This window comes from Argopecten irradians, chromosome 2, assembly GCF_041381155.1.
Source record: "Argopecten irradians isolate NY chromosome 2, Ai_NY, whole genome shotgun sequence".
In the NCBI taxonomy this organism is placed as follows: domain Eukaryota; kingdom Metazoa; phylum Mollusca; class Bivalvia; order Pectinida; family Pectinidae; genus Argopecten; species Argopecten irradians.
In genome coordinates, this window is record NC_091135.1 from 58,084,491 (window position 1) to 58,106,076 (window position 21,586).

A 21,586-nucleotide genomic window follows, 5' to 3' on the forward strand; every position below is an offset into this window, starting at 1 on the left:
CACTTACCTTCTAATCACAGATATCTATATAGACCACACACTTACTCTCTGATAACAGATATCTATAAAGACAACACTTACCTTCTAATAACAGATATCTATAAAGACTACACTTTCCTTCTTATAAGATATATCTATATAGACCACACTTACTCTCTGATAACAGAAATCTATATAGACTATGCTTACCTTCTAATAACAGATATCTTTATAGACTACACTTTCCTTCTTATAACAGATGTCTATATAGACCACACTTACTCTCTGATAACAGATATCTATAAAGACTACATTTAACCTATAAAAACAGATCTATATAGACCACACTTACTCTCTGATAACAGATATCTATATAGACTACACTTTCCTTCTGATAACAAATGTCTATATAGACCACACTTACTCTCTAAAAACAGATATCTATATAGACCACACTTACTCTCTGATAACAGATATCTATATAGACCACACTAACTCTCTAATAACAAATATCTATATAGACTACACTTTCCTTCTTATAACAGATATCTATATAGACCACACTTACTCTCTGATAACAGATATCTATATAGACCACACTTACCTTCTAATAACAGATATCTATATAGACTACACGTACTCTCTGATAACAGATATCTATATAGACCACACTTACTCTTTGATAACAGATATCTATATAAACCACACTTACTCTCTAATAACAGATATCTATATAGACCACACTTTCCTTCTTATAACAGATATCTATATAGACCACACTTACTCTCTGATAACAGATATCTATATAGACCACACTTACCTTCTAATAACAGATATCTATATAGACTACACGTACTCTCTGATAACAGATATCTATATAGACCACACTTACTCTCTGATAACAGATATCTATATATACCACACTTACTCTCTGATAACAGATATCTATATATACCACACTTACCCTCTAATAACCGATATCTATATAGACCACACTTACTCTCTGATAACAGATATCTATATAGACCACACTTACCTTCTAATAACAGATATCTATAAAGACTATACTTTCCTTCTTATAACATATGTCTATATAGTCCACACTTACTCTGTGATAACAGATATCTATATAGACCACACTTACCTTCTAATAATAGATATCTATGTAGACTATACTTTCCTTCTTATAACATATGTCTATATAGACCACAATTACTATCTGATAACAGAAATCTATAAAGACCACACTTATCTTCTAATAACATATGTCTATATAGACTACACTTTCCTTCTTATAACAGATATCTATATAGACTATGCTTACCTTCTTATAACAGATATCTATACAGACCACACTTATTCTCTGATAACATATATCTATATATACTACATTTAACCTATAATAACAGATATCTATATAGACCACACTTACTCTCTGATAACAGAAATCTATATAGACCACACATACTATCTGATAACAGATATCTATATAGACTACACTTTCCTTCTTATAACAGATATCTATATAGACCACACTTACTCTCTGATAATAGAAATCTATAAAGACCACACTTACCTTCTAATAACATATGTCTATATTGACTACACTTTCCTTCCTATAACAGATGTCTATATAGACCATACTTATCCTCTGATAACAAATATCTATATAGACCACACTTACTCTCTGATAATAGATATCTATATATACCACACTTACTCTCTGATAACAGATATCTATATAGACCACACTTATTCTCTGATAACAGGTATCTATATAGACTACACTAACTCTCTGATAACAGATATCTATATAGACCACACTTACTCTCTGATAACAGATATCTATATAGACTACATTTAACCTATAATAACAGATATCTATATAGACCACACTTACCTTCTAATAACAGATATCTATATAGACTACATTTAACTTTTAATAACAGATATCTATATAGACCACACTTACCTTCTAATTACAGATATCTATATAGACCACACTTACTCTCTGATAACAGATATCTATATAGACCACACTTACCTTCTAATAACAGATATCTATGTAGACCACACTTACTCTCTAATAACAGATATCTATGTAGACCACACTTACTCTCTGATAACAGATATCTATATAGACCACACTTACCTTCTTATAACAGATATCTATATAGACTACACTTACTCTCTGATAACAGATATTTATATAGACTACACTTACCTTCTAATCACAGATATCTATATAGACCACACTTACTCTCTGATAACAGATATCTATAAAGACAACACTTACCTTCTAATAACAGATATCTATAAAGACTACACTTTCCTTCTTATAAGATATATCTATATAGACCACACTTACTCTCTGATAACAGAAATCTATATAGACTATGCTTACCTTCTAATAACAGATATCTATATAGACTACACTTTCCTTCTTATAACAGATATCTATATAGACTATGCTTACCTTCTTATAACAGATATCTATTTAGACCACGCCTACATTCTTATAACAGATATCTATATATACCACACTTACCCTCTAAAAACAGATATCTATATAGACCACACTTACTCTCTGATAACAGATATCTATATAGACCACACATACTCTCTGATAACAGATATCTATATAGACCACACTTACTCTCTGATAACAGATATCTATATAGACCACACTTACCTTCTTATAGCAGATATCTATATAGACTACTTTTACTCTCTGATAACAGATATCTATATAGACCACACTTACCTTCTAATAACAGATATCTATATAGACTATACTTTCCTTCTTATATCATATGTCTATATAGACCACACTTACTCTCTGATAACATAAATCTATAAAGAACAAACTTACCTTCTAATAACATATGTCTATATAGACTACACTTTCCTTCTTATAACAGATATCTATTTAGACCACGCCTACCTTCTTATAACAGATATCTATATATACCACACTTACCCTCTAATAACAGATATCTATATAGACCACACTTACTCTCTGATAACAGATATCTATATAGACCACACATACTCTCTGATAACAGATATCTATATAGACCACACTTACTCTCTGATAACAGGTATCTATATAGACCACACTTACTATCTGATAACATATGTCTATTTAGACTGCACTTACTCTCTGATAACAGATATCTATATAGACCACATTTACTATCTTATCAATGTTAATACAAATGAAGGCTTCAAAAGCAAGGAAAATTGACTCATTAGCTCACCTGGCCCTTATGTTATGGCGCGGCGTCCGTCGTCCGTCATCCGTCGTCCGTCCGTCCGTCCGTCAACATTTCCTGTAAATCGCTACAAGTCATAGAGTTCTGCATGGATTGTAACCAAATTTGGCCACAATCATCCTTGGGGGAGGGCAAACAGAACTTTTATGAATTTTGGCTCTGACCCCCCTGGGGCAGGAGGGGCGGGGCCCAATAGGGGAAATAGAGGTAAATCCTATAAATCGCTACTAGTCATAGAGTTCTACATGGATTGTAACCAAATTTGGCCACAAACATCCTTGGGGGAAGGGGAACAGAACTTGTATAAATTTTGGCTCTGACCCCTCGGGGGCAGGAGGGGCGGGGCCCAATATGGGAAATAGAAGTAAATCCTATAAATTGCTACTTGTCCTAGAGTTCTGCATGGATTGTGACCAAATTTGGCCACAAACATCCATGGGGGAAGGGGAACAGAACTTGTATAAATTTTGGCTCTGACCCCTGGGGGGGCAGGAGGGGCGGGGCCCAATGGGGGAATTAGAGGTAAATATTTGAATTCCTTCAGAAAAGAAACAATGAACTTGTATTTAGTTGGCATTACAAACCAGGTGAGCGATACAGGCCCTCTGGGCCTCTTGTTCATATTTGGTAATAGTTTCCACAGATAGCCGGCATTATTAAATAACCTGCATTAAGTAGGCATATTCTAATGTAAAACAAAATGTAGTCTACCCGCAGTACACAGCAAGTTACAGTACTACGTGTTGGGAAGGGGCTTGTGGTTGCTGTCCTTGATTTGTGTGAAAGTTATCTCCATTTTCATTACTGTTAATTAACTGTCATGTTTGTATGTTTGTTTGTTCCAGGCTCACAATTCACATCTGAGAGATCAATGGCTCCACTCCATAAGCTGGAAGGTAAAAATGTCGTCTATTATCCTTCTGATGAAACTCATTATATAGTCTCTAGTTTATCTGAATAGATTAAAATCCATTTATGCAGGACATTTACATATTTACACATAAATTTACAAGCTAAAACTGAAGACTTGCTGAAAAAAGTAGGATGTTTAAATTAAATATTAAAGGAGTTAGCTAATTACACACCAGTTAGCTTTAGTTAATTTTGTTTATGCTATTTCTAGGAGTGAGAGACATACAATCATTTGTTTTATTGCTTTACCCTTTGCCCTTACCTCAAGATTTAAGTTGAGAAGCTTTGAATTGGCAAAAAACTTAGTTTTGAAATGGTTTCAAAATGAGAGTTATGGATTGTTTTAAGGAAATCCAGTCACATAGTATGAAGTTATTGTGTTTATTGAAGAAATCCAGGATTGAAAACTAAGCTGAATTTACTGATAAGTGATGGTCGAACCACACTCCTTGTTCAGTCGGATGGATCTGAATTTACTGATAAGTGATGGTTGTACCACACTCCTCGTTCAGTCGGATGGATCTGAATTTACTGATAAGTGATGGTCGTACCACACTCCTCATTCAGTCGGAAGGATCTGAATTTACTGATAAGTGATGGTTGTACCACACTCCTCGTTCAGTCGGATGGATCTGAATTTACTGATAAGTGATGGTCGTACCACACTCCTCATTCAGTCGGAAGGATCTGAATTTACTGATAAGTGATGGTTGTACCACACTCCTCGTTCAGTCGGATGGATCTGAATTTACTGATAAGTGATGGTCGTATCACACTCCTCGTTCAGTCGGATGGATCTGAATTTACTGATAAGTGATGGTCGTACCACACTCCTCGTTCAGTCAGAAGGACCTGAATTTACTGATAAGTGATGGTCGTACCACACTCCTCGTTCAGTCGGATGGATCTGAATTTACTGATAGGTGATGGTCGTACCACACTCCTCGTTCAGTCAGATGGATCTGAATTTACTGATAAGTGATGGTCGTACCACACTCCTCGTTCAGTCGGATGGACCTGAATTTACTGATAAGTGATGGTCGTACCACACTCCTCGTTCAGTCGGATGGATCTGAATTAACTGATAAGTGATGGTCGTACCACACTCCTCGTTCAGTCGGATGGATCTGAATTTACTGATAAGTGATGGTTGTACCACACTCCTCGTTCAGTCAGAAGGATCTGAATTTACTGATAAGTGATGGTCTTACCACACTCCTCGTTCAGTCGGATGGATCTGAATTTACTGATAAGTGATGGTTGTACCACACTCCTCGTTCAGTCGGATGGATCTGAATTTACTGATAAGTGATGGTCGTACCACACTCCTCGTTCAGTCGGATGGATCTGAATTTACTGAGAAGTGATGGTCGTACCACACTCCTCGTTCAGTCGGATGGATCTGAATTTACTGATAAGTGATGGTTGTATCACACTCCTCATTCAGTCGGATGGATCTGAATTTACTGATAAGTGATGGTCGTACCACACTCCTCGTTCAGTCGGAAGGATCTGAATTTACTGATAAGTGATGGTTGTACCACACTCCTTGTTCAGTCGGAAGGATCTGAATTTACTGATAAGTGATGTTTGTACCACACTCCTTGTTCAGTCGGATGGATCTGAATTTACTGATAAGTGATGGTCGTACCACACTCCTCGTTCAGTAGGAAGGATCTGAATTTACTGATAAGTGATGGTCGTACCACACTCCTCGTTCAGTCGGATGGATCTGAATTTACTGATAAGTGATGGTCGTACCACACTCCTCGTTCAGTCGGAAGGATCTGAATTTACTGATAAGTGATGGTCGTACCACACTCCTCGTTCAGTCAGATGGATCTGAATTTACTGATAAGTGATGGTCGTACCACACTCCTCGTTCAGTCAGATGGACCTGAATTTACTGATAAGTGATGGTCGTACCACACTCCTCGTTCAGTCTGATGGACTGAATTAACTGATAAGTGATGGTCGTACCACACTCCTCGTTCAGTGGGATGGATCTGAATTTACTGATAAGTGATGGTCGTACCACACTCCTCGTTCAGTCGGATGGATCTGAATTTACTGATAAGTGATGGTCGTACCACACTCCTCGTTCAGTCGGAAGGATCTGAATTTACTGATAAGTGATATGGTTGTACCACACTCCTCGTTCAGTCGGATGGATCTGAATTTACTGATAAGTGATGGTCGTACTACACTCCTCGTTCAGGCGGAAGGATCTGAATTTACTGATAGGTGATGGTCGTACCACACTCCTCGTTCAGTCAGATGGATCTGAATTTACTGATAAGTGATGGTTGTACCACACTCCTCGTTCAGTCAGATGGACCTGAATTAAGTGATAAGTGATGGTCGTACCACACTCCTCGTTCAGTCAGATGGATCTGAATTTACTGATAAGTGATGGTCGTACCACACTTCTCGTTCAGTCGGATGGATCTGAATTAAGTGATAAGTGATGGTCGTACCACACTCCTCGTTCAGTCGGATGGATCTGAATTTACTGATAAGTGATGGTCGTATCACACTCCTTGTTCAGTCAGAAGGATCTGAATTTACTGATAAGTGATGGTTGTACCACACTCCTCATTCAGTCGGAAGGATCTGAATTAACTGATAAGTGATGGTCGTACCACACTCCTCGTTCAGTCGGAAGGATCTGAATTTACTGATAAGTGATGGTCGTACCACACTCCTCGTTCAGTCGGATGGATCTGAATTAACTGATAAGTGATGGTCGTACCACACTCTTCGTTCAGTCGGATGGATCTGAATTTACTGATAAGTGATGGTCGTACCACACTCCTCGTTCAGTATGATGGATCTGAATTACTGATAATCTGACTGGATCTGAATTTACTGATAAGTGATGGTTGTACCACACTCCTCGTTCAGTCGGATGGATCTGAATTTACTGATAAGTGATGGTTGTACCACACTCCTCGTTCAGTGATGGATCTGAATTTACTGATAAGTGATGGTTGTACCACACTCCTCGTTCAGTCGGATGGATCTGAATTTACTGATAAGTGATGGTCGTACCACACTCCTCGTTCAGTCGGATGGATCTGAATTTACTGATAAGTGATGGTCGTACCACACTCCTCGTTCAGTCGGATGGACCTGAATTTACTGATAAGTGATGGTCGTACCACACTCCTCGTTCAGTCGGATGGATCTGAATTTATACTGATAAGTGATGGTCGTACCACACTCCTCGTTCAGTCGGATGGATCTGAATTTATACTGATAAGTGATGGATCGTACCACACTCCTCGTTCAGTCGGATGGATCTGAATTTACTGATAAGCGATGGTTGTACCACACTCCTCGTTCAGTCGGATGGATCTGAATTTACTGATAAGTGATGGTCGTACCACACTCTTCGTTCAGTTGGATGGATCTGAATTTACTGATAAGTGATGGTCGTCCCACACTCCTTGTTCAGTTGGATGGATCTGAATTTACTGATAAGTGATGGTCGTACCACACTCCTCGTTCAGTCGGAAGGATCTGAATTAACTGATAAGTGATGGTCGTACCACACTCCTCGTTCAGTCGGAAGGATCTGAATTTACTGATAAGTGATGGTCGTACCACACTCCTCGTTCAGTCGGATGGATCTGAATTAACTGATAAGTGATGGTCGTACCACACTCTTCGTTCAGTCGGATGGATCTGAATTTACTGATAAGTGATGGTCGTACCACACTCCTCGTTCAGTATGATGGATCTGAATTTACTGATAAGTGATGTTTGTACCACACTCCTCGTTCAGTCGGATGGATCTGAATTTACTGATAAGTGATGGTTGTACCACACTCCTCGTTCAGTCAGATGGATCTGAATTTACTGATAAGTGATGGTCGTACCACACTCCTCGTTCAGTGGGATGGATCTGAATTTACTGATAAGTGATGGTCGTACCACACTCCTCGTTCAGTCGGATGGACCTGAATTTACTGATAAGTGATGGTCGTACCACACTCCTCGTTCAGTCGGATGGACCTGAATTTATACTGATAAGTGATGGTCGTACCACACTCCTCGTTCAGTCGGATGGATCTGAATTTACTGATAAGCGATGGTTGTACCACACTCCTCGTTCAGTCGGATGGATCTGAATTTACTGATAAGTGATGGTCGTACCACACTCGTCGTTCAGTTGGATGGATCTGAATTTACTGATAAGTGATGGTCGTCCCACACTCCTTGTTCAGTTGGATGGATCTGAATTTACTGATAAGTGATGGTCGTACCACACTCCTCGTTCAGTCGGAAGGATCTGAATTTACTGATAAGTGATGGTTGTACCACACTCCTCGTTCAGTCGGATGGATCTGAATTTACTGATAAGTGATGGTTGTACCACACTCCTCGTTCAGTCGGATGGATCTGAATTTACTGATAAGTGATGGTTGTACCACACTCTTCGTTCAGTCGGATGGATCTGAATTTACTGATAAGTGATGGTCATACCACACTCTTCGTTCAGTCGGATGGATCTGAATTTACTGATAAGTGATGGTCGTACCACACTCCTCGTTCAGTCGGATGGATCTGAATTTACTGATAAGTGATGGTCGTATCACACTCCTCGTTCAGTCGGATGAATCTGAAAGATAAAGCGTTTGTTCTATATGTTTGCCCAGATGTTGGTTTCCAGAAGATCACTGTTGATATATTAAATATAGATATAAATGAAGCTTTCATGTTAGCTTTTGAGGTAATAGAGTTGTTATTCCACCGTTACCGTAGAACTGAGGACCAATGTAACAGGGAAAAAGTCAAGGTCACCCACATGGTAACCAACAGCTCCTCAAAAATTATACCAATGAAGTGAGAAAAAATTGTATTGTAGAATTAGTGATTTGTCAATTGTTGTTGGTTTGGTATGATTGCTTAACCATCCAATCAACAGCCAGTGCCATTTAAGGACATGCCAGGTTTTGGAGGTGAGGTTAGCTGAGAAAAAAACTGACCCACACAGGGTTTGAACTCATGACCCAGAGGTGAAGGGCATATGGTAATATGTTTGGACATCTTACCCACTCTGCCCCTGTTGTCAATGAGTAGTTGTGAGAAAATGAAGATAATAGTGTTGCATGATTCACAACATGGAAGTTCGGTAGAATGATACCCATGCTGTGTGGTTCTGTTATAGTGTATTTAGATTTCTATAGCACAATTATTATCCCTGCAATATATCAGCCAGTGAAAGAGAATTTAACATTTGGAAACATGCATGTGATATACATCACTGACAGTGACTGAGAAGGAATCCTGTTACAATGTTTGTGATCTGTTCACAGCTATAACTGCAGTACAGCATTGGTTCAGTGTTGATACAGATTCTAGCCAAGTAACCATGGCAACATTTGGATGAGAAATCTCATACAAGACTAGATTAAGAGGCTTCTACTAAACTTTGAAATCATGAAAATGTTAGCCAGTTTCTAAAGTTTGTATCAAGACTTGTTTATTAAGTATTGAGTTACTCTCAGCGTATCCTACGAGTAAAGCTTTAATGTGGGAGGAGAAAATAGGTATGGAGTAAGGTGTAGGAAAAAAATGTCAAAGGTTAGATTGTATTGGTCATGTAATGTGAATTGTCCTTAGTAAGAGAACAATAGACCCCACCAATGGGCAGATCAAATGGCCCGAGATACCTCAGCCCAAGTAGCCAAGGTTTTGACTGGAGCCATAAGGGTTAGGATATCCCTATCAACCTGACTTGATTGATTATTTTCCTCCTTTACTTCAACAAAAATAATATATTTTAGTTGTTAAGAAGCATTGTCACATGACAAGAAGATAATAATAGTAGTGTATAACTGTTTGGTGCAAGTAATTGCCAAAACTGTAAACTGTAATTAATATTGTTTGTTTCAGAAACACATGTACAAATGTGAAAACCTTTTGAAGAATGCCAGACGCCCAGAGGTTCTTGTAAAGGAAATTAAGGTATGTAAAGATATACATATCTGTGACATTTTAGGACAATATCAGATGTTAGTGTCCGATAGATGCTAGTGAGTTAACAGTACAGCCCTTGCATTTTAATTCTCTTATAATTTATACTTTGTTCTCATAACAATATTACTGTGAGTTAGTTATTCTTGGTGCTCGTCATTTTTAGCTCACCTGGCCCGAAGGGCCGGTGAGCTTATGTCATGGCGCGGCGTCCGTCGTCCGTCGTCCGTCGTCCGTCCGTCGTCATTTCCTTTAAATCGCTACTAGTCATAGAGTTCTGCATGGATTGTAACCAAATTTGGCCACAAACATCCTTGGGGGAAGGGGAACAGAACTTGTTATAAATTTTGGCTCTGACCCCCCGGGGGCAGGAGGGGCGCGGCCCAATAGGGAAAATAAAGGTAAATTCTATAAAACGCTAAAACAGCTTACTTGTATAATTTTGGTGGCCCCGGGGCCGCCCATAGGGAAATAGAGTTCTGCATGGATTGTAACCAAATTTGGCCACAAACATCCTTGGGGGAAGGGGGAAAGAACTTTGTATAAATTTTGGCTCTGACCCCCTGGGGGCAGGAGGGGCGGGGCCCAATAGGGGAATTAGAGGTAAATCCTATAAAACGCTACTTTTCCTAGAGTTCTGCATGAATTGTAACCAAATTTGGCCACAAACATCCTTGGGGGAAGGGGAACAGAACTTGTATAAATTTTGGCTCTGACCCTTGGGGCAGGAGGGGCGGGGCCCAATAGGGGAAATAGAGGTAAATCCTATAAATCGTTACTTGTCCTTGAGTTCTGCATGGATTGTAACCAAATTTGGCCACAAATATCCTTGGGGGAAGGGGAACAGAACTTGTATAAATTTTGGCTCTGACCCCCCCGGGGGCAGGAGGGGCGGGGCCCAATAGGGAAATAAGAGGTAAATATTCAAATTCCTTCAGAAAAGAAACAATGAACCTGTATTCAGAACATGACTTGACATTACAAACCAGGTGAGCGATACAGGCCTTCTGGGCCTCTTGTTTGTAATTCCTAGTTTCAATTTCTTTGGTGTTGGAAAGTCTTCATTTATGTCTTCTATGGATTCATTTCTATCCAACTCTAGACTGTTTTAAACCCCTCCATCATCTTCCATTGCCTAGGGAATCAAAACCTTGCTGTTTTCTGTAATTAAGTATGACAACTTTCATTGTAAACAAAACATATAGAGTGACAATCCAAGAAAGGCTTTGTCAATTGGTTTTTGTCCAATTTAATGAAATTTGTGTATTATTTTCAAAATAGTAATAATGGTTGAAATTAAAGGGACAATTCACTCAGACTAAATCTTTAACATAACCAAGAAGCAAAATATGGCATGAATGTATTGTTCTACATTTCTTATGAAACATATAACATAAAATATTGATAAATTCCACGTCATTGTTTAGTATTTTAATTGATAATTACAAATCGTTGATCAATAAGATTGAGCAGGTACAGTACGTACGCTGTACCCATAAAAGAGACAAAGTCACGCATGACAAACAAATGAACTATATAACCACTGAGGAGGTGATAAAATGATTTTTTAGGCAAGACAATTCACCTAGTAAGGTAAACACACTACTGTCAGAGCGATTTGAGCAGTTCTAGACAAAAATTCCATTGCTCTACCTGCAAGGGACAGGGTTCGGCATACAAGATGTTCGACCACAACGTGTAATGGCGGACAGCGAGCTAGTTTGAACGTTTCATACGCATTTCACCACCATGGGCTTTTCTGGCATATCACAGTAAAACCGACTGATCTAATTTCCATTAGAACTGGGTTTTTTCTGATATGTGTACAAATTTCAATGTTCTCTTAGACTGAATTGTCCCTTTAAAATGTTATTCAAGTTTTGTATGGAGGCAGGGGTTTTTATGTGTGGTTGTTTTCAGTTTTGTATGGTGGCAGGGATATTTATGTTTGGTTGTTATTCCAGTTTTGCATGGAGGCAGGGGTATTTATGTTTGGTTGTTATTCCAGTTTTGTATGGTGGCAGGGATATTTGTGTTTGGTTGTTATTCCAGTTTTGTATGGAGGCAGGGGTATTTATGTTTGGTTGTTATTCCAGTTTTGTATGGAGGCAGGGGTATTTATGTTTGGTTGTTATTCCAGTTTTGTATGGAGGCAGGGGTATTTATGTTTGGTTGTTATTCCAGTTTTGTATGGAGGCAGGGGTATTTATGTTTGGTTGTTATTCCAGTTTTGTATGGAGGCAGGGGTATTTATGTTTGGTTGTTATTCCAGTTTTGTATGGAGGCAGGGGTATTTATGTTTGGTTGTTATTCCAGTTTTGTATGGAGGCAGGGGTATTTATGTTTGGTTGTTATTCCAGTTTTGTATGGAGGCAGGGGTATTTATGTTTGGTTGTTATTCCAGTTTTGTATGGAGGCAGGGGTATTTATGTTTGGTTGTTATTCCAGTTTTGTATGTAGGCAGGGATATTTATGTTTGGTTGTTATTCCAGTTTTGTATGGAGGCAGGGGTATTTGTGTTTGGTTGTTATTCCAGTTTTGTATGGAGGCAGGGGTATTTATGTTTGGTTGTTATTCCAGTTTTGTATGGAGGCAGGGATATTTATGTTTGGTTGTTATTCCAGTTTTGTATGGAGGCAGGGGTATTTATGTTTGGTTGTTATTCCAGTTTTGTATGGAGGCAGGGGTATTTATGTTTGGTTGTTATTCCAGTTTTGTATGGAGGCAGGGGTATTTATGTTTGGTATTTTGATGTCCTGTTTGATAACCATGCTTACATCTTTTTCAGAACATGATTGATCTGTCCTTGACCACACCTATACAAGATGCCAGTGTATTCCAGTTTCCTTTAGACCTTGTGTCCAACCTTCTACAAGAGGTCAGTATCTTCTACACCTAACATTAAACTATCAACAAGATAACAAAATGGCTCGGAGATTTTCTCTATGTTTTTTACCTCAAGAAGACACCTACTATTTGTTCCATAGTATAATTCAACTGATGTCAAAGTTTCTGCTAGAGGTAAGAGGGTTGGTGTCTTGAACACTTAAGAGCTTGTATCTCAGCACTTCTGCTAGGGGTATTTCTCAAGTTGGTGTCAACTTACCAGTGATAAATTAATAAACATCAGTTGAAATGTCTCCCTTTGCACAATTTGTATCAAAATTTACATGGGGGCTACTTGTCTTCAGGTTTCCTCTAGACCTTGTAACTATCTTAACTGTCTTAACCGTAAATCAACCGAAACTAATTGACTAGATTTTGTTGATGCTGTGCAACAGCATTCCTAGGTATGCAGCGAGCCTGAGCACATTGAAACAATAAAACACTCAGCAATGAAAATTAAATGTTGTTTTGTTCATTGCACATATTACTTGATGGTATGAATAAATCAAACCTCAATATTCAAAAATATAAAATTTTAATTTGTACATACATATGCACCATGGACGATGTGTTTTAAGTTTTGGACTCTTATGATTTTTGTATTACTCCACCATATGTGTATTCCCAAAAATCACCTTCTTTGAAGTCTTCCTCTGCGGCAGACTTTCAGTCGATTTTGGAATGTTTATGTCTATTTCAATTTTACATAACTCATGCTACTGATCAATTGTTGTAATCAAATGTTAGGAATGTAATTGCAAAAGAAAGTTCTTATAACGTTTATAAAGGTTTTTTTGTTTTGGTTGCATTGACGAACTATATCTGATTATATTATTGAGCAGTAAAAGTTAATAATTTTGAGTACGAGTTTCCTTCCTTGTGCTCCTGCTTGTTCCGTCACTGGGAATTTTGTCTTTTGTATAATTGACAACTGCGTTATATTGAAAGGAAAAAATAAGTACAAAATTTATGAACATTAATTTACAAAATATAATGATAATTTATATATGTACGAGCAGCTGAAAGTGACAAACTTTTATTGCTGTGTACTGTAGCAGAAACATGTCTGACTGTACGGTAGCCTTACCAAGATTTGCCAAAGTCTGATGCATTGCATGAAGTTTTCTGGATGTTAATGACTATAGCTCTCTTGTGAATTCAAAAGAAATTTGACTGTTACATGTAACCAAATAATGTACCTTTTATTTGACAAAATATCTGGCCATGATTTATTAGTCAAAAGTCTGTGTTGAGGGGGTTTAACGTATCGTCACGTATAATTCGTTCTGGGTACAGCAAAGCAAAGTGACATATATATATATATATATATACAATATACATGCAACCATGTTGGCAAACATATCCGGAAATGGTAATATTTCTAATGTTATATTTTTCCGAAAATATTCTTAAATGTTAAGTGGATATTAAGATATGGATATATTAATTTATTTTTAATACAACGCGACTAGCGTTTGTATTAATGCTATCCGGTTTACCATAATGTGTAGAACTGAGTAGTGCTTGCCCCACAATGACATCTAGTGGTGACCTCTTAACCCTTTAGCATTCAATCCGGCCAAATCCGGCCGTAGATTTATACGTCCTATCTGTTCAATCCGGCCGAATCCGGCCGTGTGCACATTGCTATTTTTGTTGCTTGGTTATGCAAAATAAATAATCATAATAAAATCAATAAAGTTAGAATTGAATACATACATACTCCTTTCTGTGTCTGTGTTTTTATTTCCCGATGTTACTTCATTTTTTTAAAAATAAATCTAAAAAATATCGAAGTTGTTTATCGACGTCTCCATAACAACAATGGCGGACAGTGAAAGTGAAAGTGATTTTGAGTTCGAGGGATTTACCGACGAAAATGTTAGTGATGCGGCGGAAAAACTACAGGAAAAAGAACGGGAGCTTGATGATATCATCAACAACGACGAATCCGACATCGATGTTGATGAAGACAGCGACAGCGATCAGGATTCTGACCAGGAAGGGAGTGATGATGATGACCCATATTTGGCAAACGTGACTGCTGAATGGTCACGTAATTTAAATGATAATTTCATCCCCGATTTTTCAGAGAATACGGGCCCCACACATAATCTGAATGTTGATGCAAATGTTGTTGATTATTTTGGGTTGTTTCTTCCTCAAAGTTTTTTTGATTCTATGGCAATTGAAACAAATAGGTATGCCGAGCAACGGCAACAGGTAACAGGACCAGACCCAAGATGGCGTCCGACGACAGCTGACGAGATGCGGGCTTACGTAGGTATGATTGTTATGATGGGTGTGAAGCAATTGCCTCGTATTTGGTGCTACTGGAGCACAGACAAGCGGTATGGGGACCCATTTATTTCAGGTGTCATGCCTAAAACAAGATTTTTGAAATTAAATCAGTATATTCACCTGCGGGATACGTCCGACATGCCTGGCAGAGACGACCCAGACTATGATCCACTTTATAAGGTAAGACCATTGTTAGATCTTGTTTCTAAGAAATTTAGGAAAGTGTACAAGCCTGCTAGAGATTTGAGTGTTGATGAGGCTATGATTGGATTTAAAGGTCGTGTTCATTTTCGCCAATACATGCCGGCAAAACCAACAAAGTGGGGTGTGAAAGTTTGGGAAGTGTGCGAGTCGGACACAGGATACTGTTCCAATTTTGATGTGTACACAGGTAGGAAACCAGGCGGGCGACAACATGGATTGGGCTATGATGTTGTATGGAACATAACTAAGCCATTTCACAACAAAAACCACCATTTGTATTACGACCGTTTCTTTAGTTCAGTTTTATTAGCTGAACATTTAGATATGGTAAGTACTTATGTGTGTGGGACAATCATGCAAAATAGGAAAGGTCTACCTGCTGAAATTGCTTCCGCAAAACTAAAAAATAATGGTGAGTTACTGCAGATGCAGAAAGGGAACATGATTGCAACTTCTTACAAAGATAAAAGGCAGCTGACCTTCTTGTCTACATCACAGCAGCCTTTTCAGGGACAAGGTAAGCCAACATGTAATTTGAATTATAACAGTCACATGGATGGAGTAGACAAATCAGATCAAATGAGGGCATACTACCCTGTGGGTCGAGCAGGTAAGAAATGGTGGAGATATTTGCTGTGGTTCGTGATAAATTTGAGCATAGTAAATGCTCATATTGTGTACACAAAATCTGAGAAAGACCCTGCCCCCAAGAAAGGTTATGACCACCTGGCGTTTCGTGTTGATGTTGCCGAGCAACTGATTGCTGGATACACCTGTAGAAAACATAAGGCAGGTAAGAGGGTAGCTTTAGCAAACCAAGTAGTAGCACCAGAGACAATTGGGCACCACAAATTGGAGAAAATATCAGGTAGGAAAAAAATTTGCAAGGAATGCTCAGTTCAAAAGAGAAGAACTCCAAAAGGTAGGCATATTGAGACCTCATTCTTTTGCGTTTTCTGTGACGTACCTTTGTGCCGAAATGGTTGCTTTGCAGCATATCACCACAGGAATATGATGACTTAATTCAGGTATTGTAAGCAAATTCCAAGTATGGGTCTCAATTACATAATTCTGCATATCTTGGTAAGGACATGGGATAATTGGTCTCTGTCCTTGCGAGGAAGATTATGATGATGTAGCAGTTAACGAGTTTTCTTACCTGTGTTCGTGAACAAGTTTTCACCTGTATATATATATATCTGTTCACAAGTTTTCACCTGTATATATCTGTTCATATGTTAAAAAATAAACAAAAAAAAAAAAAAAGAATAATAATAAAAAAAACAGTTTTATTTTAAATTATCTCTTTATTAGTCAAATATTTCTATCAAACACTGTTTGTAACGTAATGTAATGTACATATCTGCATACATTATGCATAAATTAATATGCAAATTAGATAATCCATGATTCCAAATATAGATGTTTTTTCTCTTTCTTCCACAGGTGACTTCAGCAGCAACCATATTGGATTCCAGAAGCAGTTTCATCATTGATGGCCACCCAATATCTATTAATATCTATTGAAATCAGAAAAAAAGATGATTTAGAATGATAATCATAACTTACCTGTATATACGGTATATGTATGCTAATTAGCATATTTCACCTGTCAGGTTTTCTGTACCTTGGAAATATGAAATAATCATACTGCTGCAAGAGCAAAGAACACCAAATTAGTCCAGATACTTCGAAGTCATTGTTTATTATCCAGTAATGGAAGAGCATGGATTCATAGAAAATTTAAAGAACAATAATAATCTAATTGATATTTACCTGTATACTAATTAAGGTTTTCTTACCTTTTTCAGGTCCAGGTGCAGAGACATGATACTTTGTAGTCGGCGGTGTACAGAAGAATATGTTAACCAACCCCAATTATTAAATTTGAATGTTTGTTTTTAACCAATACAGACATTTCATCCCAAATTGAATAAAAAATACCTGTACATAGGTATTTACCTGTGCACACCTGCTGAATAAGCAGGTGAAATTCTAAATTTAAGATTGGTAATTGAAGAGGAGTATGTATGTACTATGTATAGAAAATTTTAGGTGTCTAGCTTGAATACTTTAAAAGATATGCTGATTCAAACTTGAATAATGCATTCTTGGTATTTTCCCTGTAAAACTGTGAACAGATAAGGGTTATATAACTATTAGTATAGTGAATGCTAAAGGGTTAAACCATTTCATTCATAAACTTCCATTCATAAAATCCCTATTTATTGAACAATATTCCTTTTGACCAATCAAAATGTTGCATTCCCTTTACTGCAGTATGCTGTCATGGGAAGCTTACCTTATGATTGGTTGAATTCACACAGCCTCTGTAGAATATACACAAACATACTCCCTAACTGTGCATACAATTTACATCTTGTTGTGACTCATCTGTCCAACTTACATAAACTATTAATGATAATACAAATTGGAATTACTATATAAGACTTATAGACCTCAGAGTTAAAAAGTAAACAGTTCAAAGCTACTTTCTGTGTACATTATAATAATTCTTTAAAATGATTATTTGATAAGGCTAAGAGTTAAAAAGTAAACAGTTCAGAGCTACTTTCTGTGTACATTATAATAATTCTTTAAAATGATTATTTGATAAGGCTAAGAGTTAAAAAGTAAACAGTTCAGAGCTACTTTCTGTGTACATTATAATAATTCTTTAAAATGATTATTTGATAAGGCTAAGAGTTAAAAAGTAAACAGTTCAGAGCTACTTTCTGTGTACATTATAATAATTCTTTAAAATGATTATTTGATAAGGCTACTCTCATGTGTGCATGGTTTTCAATTATACCTACTTCATAAGTGTGCAACACGAGTCAAGGACAAAAATTCTTCTTTTAGCTCACCTGGCCCGAAGGGCCGGTGAGCTTATGTTTCATGGCGCGGCGTCCGTCGTCCGTCCGTCCGTCCGTCCGTCAACATTTCCTTTAAATCGCTACTAGTCATAGAGTTCTGCATGGATTGTAACCAAATTTGGCCACAAACGTCCTTGGGGGAGGGGAAACAGAACTTGTATAAATTTTGGCTCTGTCCCCACCAGGGCAGGAGGGGCGGGGCCCAATAGGGGAAATAGAGGTAAATCCTTTAAATCGCTACTAGTCATAGAGTTCTGAATGGAATGTAACCAAATTTGGCCACAAACATCCTTGGGGGAAGGGGAACAGAACTTGTATAAATTTTGGCTCTGGTCCCCCGGGGGCAGGAGGGGCGGGGCCCAATAGGGGAAATAGAGGTAAATCCTTTAAATCGCTACTTGTAATAGAGTTCTACATGAATTGTAACCAAATTCTGCCACAAACATCCTTGGGGGAAGGGGAACAGAACTTGTATAAATTTTGACTCTGGTCCCCAGGGGGCAGGAGGGGCGGGGCCCAATAGGGGAAATAGAGGTAAATCCTTTAAATCGCTACTAGTCATAGAGTTCTGAATGGAATGTAACCAAATTTGGCCACAAACATCCTTGGGGGAAGGGGAACAGAACTTGTATAAATTTTGGCTCTGGTCCCCCGGGGGCAGGAGGGGTGGGGCCCAATAGGGGAAATAGGGGTAAATCCTTTAAATCGCTACTAGTCATAGAGTTCTGAATGGAATGTTACTAAATTTGGCCACAAACATCCTTGGGGGAGGGGGAACAGACCTTGTATAAATTTTGGCTCTGATCCCCTGGGGGCAGGAGGGGCAGGGCCCAATAGGGGAAATAGAGGTAAATCCTTTAAATCTCTATTTGTCCTAGAGCTCTACATGAATTGTAACCTAATTTGGCCACAAACATCCTTTGGGGAAGGGGAACAGAACTTGTATAAACTTTGGCTCTGACCCCCCCGGGGGCAGGAGGGGTGGGGCCCAATAGGGGAAATAGAGGTAAATCCTTTAAATCGCTACTAGTCATAGAGTTCTGCATGGATTGTAACCAAATTTGGCCACAAACATCCTTGGGGGAAGGGGAACAGAACTCGTATAAATTTTGGCTCTGACCCCCCGGGGGCAGGAGGGGCGGGGCCCAATAGGGGAAATAGAGGTAAATCCTTTAAATCGCTACTAGTCATAGAGTTCTTACATGAATTGTAACCAAATTCTGGCCACAAACATCCTTGGGGGAAGGGGAACAGAACTTGTATAAATTTTGACTCTGGCCCCCAGGGGCAGGAGGGGCGGGGCCCAATAGGGGAAATAGAGGTAAATCCTTTAAATCGCTACTAGTCATAGAGTTCTGAATGGAATTGTGACCAAATTTGGCCATAAACATCCTTGGAAGAAGGGGAACAGAACTTGTATTAATTTTGGCTCTGACCCCCTGGGGGCGGGAGGGGCAGGGCCCAATAGGGGAAATAGAGGTAAATCCTTTAAATCTCTATTTGTCCTAGAGCTCTACATGAATTGTAACCTAATTTGGCCACAAACATCCTTCGGGGAATGGGAACAGAACTTGTATAAATTTCGGCTCTGGTCCCCTGGGGGCAGGAGGGGCGGGGCCCAATAGGAGTAATAGAGGTAAATCCTTTAAATCGCTACTAGTCATAGAGTTCTGAATGGAATGTAACCAAATTTGGCCACAGACATCCTTTGGGGAAGGGGAACAGAACTTGTATAAACTTTGGCTCTGACCCCCCCGGGGGCAGGAGGGGTGGGGCCCAATAGGGGAAATAGAGGTAAATCCTTTAAATCGCTACTAGTCATAGAGTTCTGCATGGATTGTAACCAAATTTGGCCACAAACATCCTTGGGGGAAGGGGAACAGAACTCGTATAAATTTTGACTCTGGCCCCCCGAGGGCAGGACGGGTGGGGCCCAATAGGGGTAATAGAGGTAAATCCTATAAATCACTTCTTGTCCTAGAGTTTTGTTTGGATTGTGACCAAATTTGGCCATAAACATCCTTGGAAGAAGGGGAACAGAACTTGTATAAATTTTGGCTCTGACCCCCTGGGGGCGGGAGGGGTGGGGCCCAATAGGGGATTTAGAGGTTAATATTAAAATTCCTTCAGAAAAGAAACAATGAACCTGTATTCAGAACATTACTTGGCATTATAAACCAGGTGATCGATACAGGCCCTCTGGGCCTCTTGTTTAATGAATATAAGACTTAAATGCTTTCTTTACTTTGAAATTGTTTATTTTATGTAGGGATTTTTAGCTCACCTGGCCCGAAGGGCCGGTGAGCTTATGTCATGGCGCGGCGTCTGTCGTACGTCGTCTGTCCGTCGTCCGTTTGTCCGTCAACATTTCCTTTAAATCGCTACTAGTCATAGAGTTCTGCATGGATTGTAACCAAATTTGGCCAGAAACATCCTTGGGGGAGGGGGAACAGAACTTGTATAAATTTTGGCTCTGACCCCCCAGGGGCAGGAGGGGCGGGGCCCAATAGGGGATATAGAGGTAAATCCTTTAAATCGCTACTAGTCATAGAGTTCTGAATGGAATGTAACCAAATTTGGCCACAAATATCCTTGGGGGAAGGGGAACAGAGTTTGTATAAATTTTGGCTCTGGTCCGTCAGGGGCAGGAGGGGCGGGGCCCAATAGGGGAAATAGAGGTAAATCCTTTAAATCGCTACTAGTCATAGAGTTCTACATGGATTGTAACCAAATTTGGCCAGAAACATCCTTGGGGTAAGGGGAACAGAACTTGTATAAATTTTGGCTCTGGTCCCTCGGGGGCAGGAGGGGCGGGGCACAATAGGGGAAATAGAGGTAAATCCTTTAAATCGCTACTAGTCATAGAGTTCTGAATGGAATGTTACCAAATTTAGCCACAAACATCCTTGGGGAAAGGGGAACAGAACTTGTATAAATTTTGGCTCTGGTCCCTCGGGGGCAGGAGGGGCGGGGCCCAATAAGGGAAATAGAGGTAAATCCTTTAAATCGCTACTAGTCATAGAGTTCTATATGAATTGTAACCAAATTTGGCCACAAACATCCTTGGGAGAAGGGGAACAGAACTGGTACAAATTTTGGCTCTGACCCCTCAGGGGCAGGAGGGGCGGGGCCCAATAGGGGAAATAGCGGTAAATCCTTGAAATCGCTACT

At 39.0% G+C, this 21,586-nt stretch overlaps 2 protein-coding genes across 2 annotated transcripts in view; both read left to right on the forward strand.

The window, feature by feature from the left end:
* The window catches only part of LOC138316057 (C-Maf-inducing protein-like), a 176,970-nt gene that overhangs the window by 74,575 nt on the left and 80,809 nt on the right, over nt 1–21,586 (forward strand). Inside the window, exons 3-5 of the mRNA XM_069257536.1 lie at nt 4,100–4,150; nt 10,068–10,139; nt 12,937–13,026. Coding sequence (XP_069113637.1) covers nt 4,100–4,150; nt 10,068–10,139; nt 12,937–13,026 — 213 coding nt within the window. The remainder of the gene's footprint in view (nt 1–4,099; nt 4,151–10,067; nt 10,140–12,936; nt 13,027–21,586) is intronic.
* On the forward strand, nt 13,043–17,851 carry LOC138316059 (piggyBac transposable element-derived protein 4-like). The gene has a single exon (XM_069257537.1). The coding sequence runs from the start codon at nt 14,859–14,861 to the stop codon at nt 16,560–16,562; it is 1,704 nt and encodes a 567-aa protein (XP_069113638.1). The 5' UTR covers nt 13,043–14,858; the 3' UTR covers nt 16,563–17,851.

What these genes read in the sequence shown, in the direction of transcription:
- LOC138316059 (XM_069257537.1), top strand. Translation starts at nt 14,859, where the DNA reads ATGGCGGACAGTGAAAGTGAAAGTGATTTTGAGTTCGAGGGATTTACC.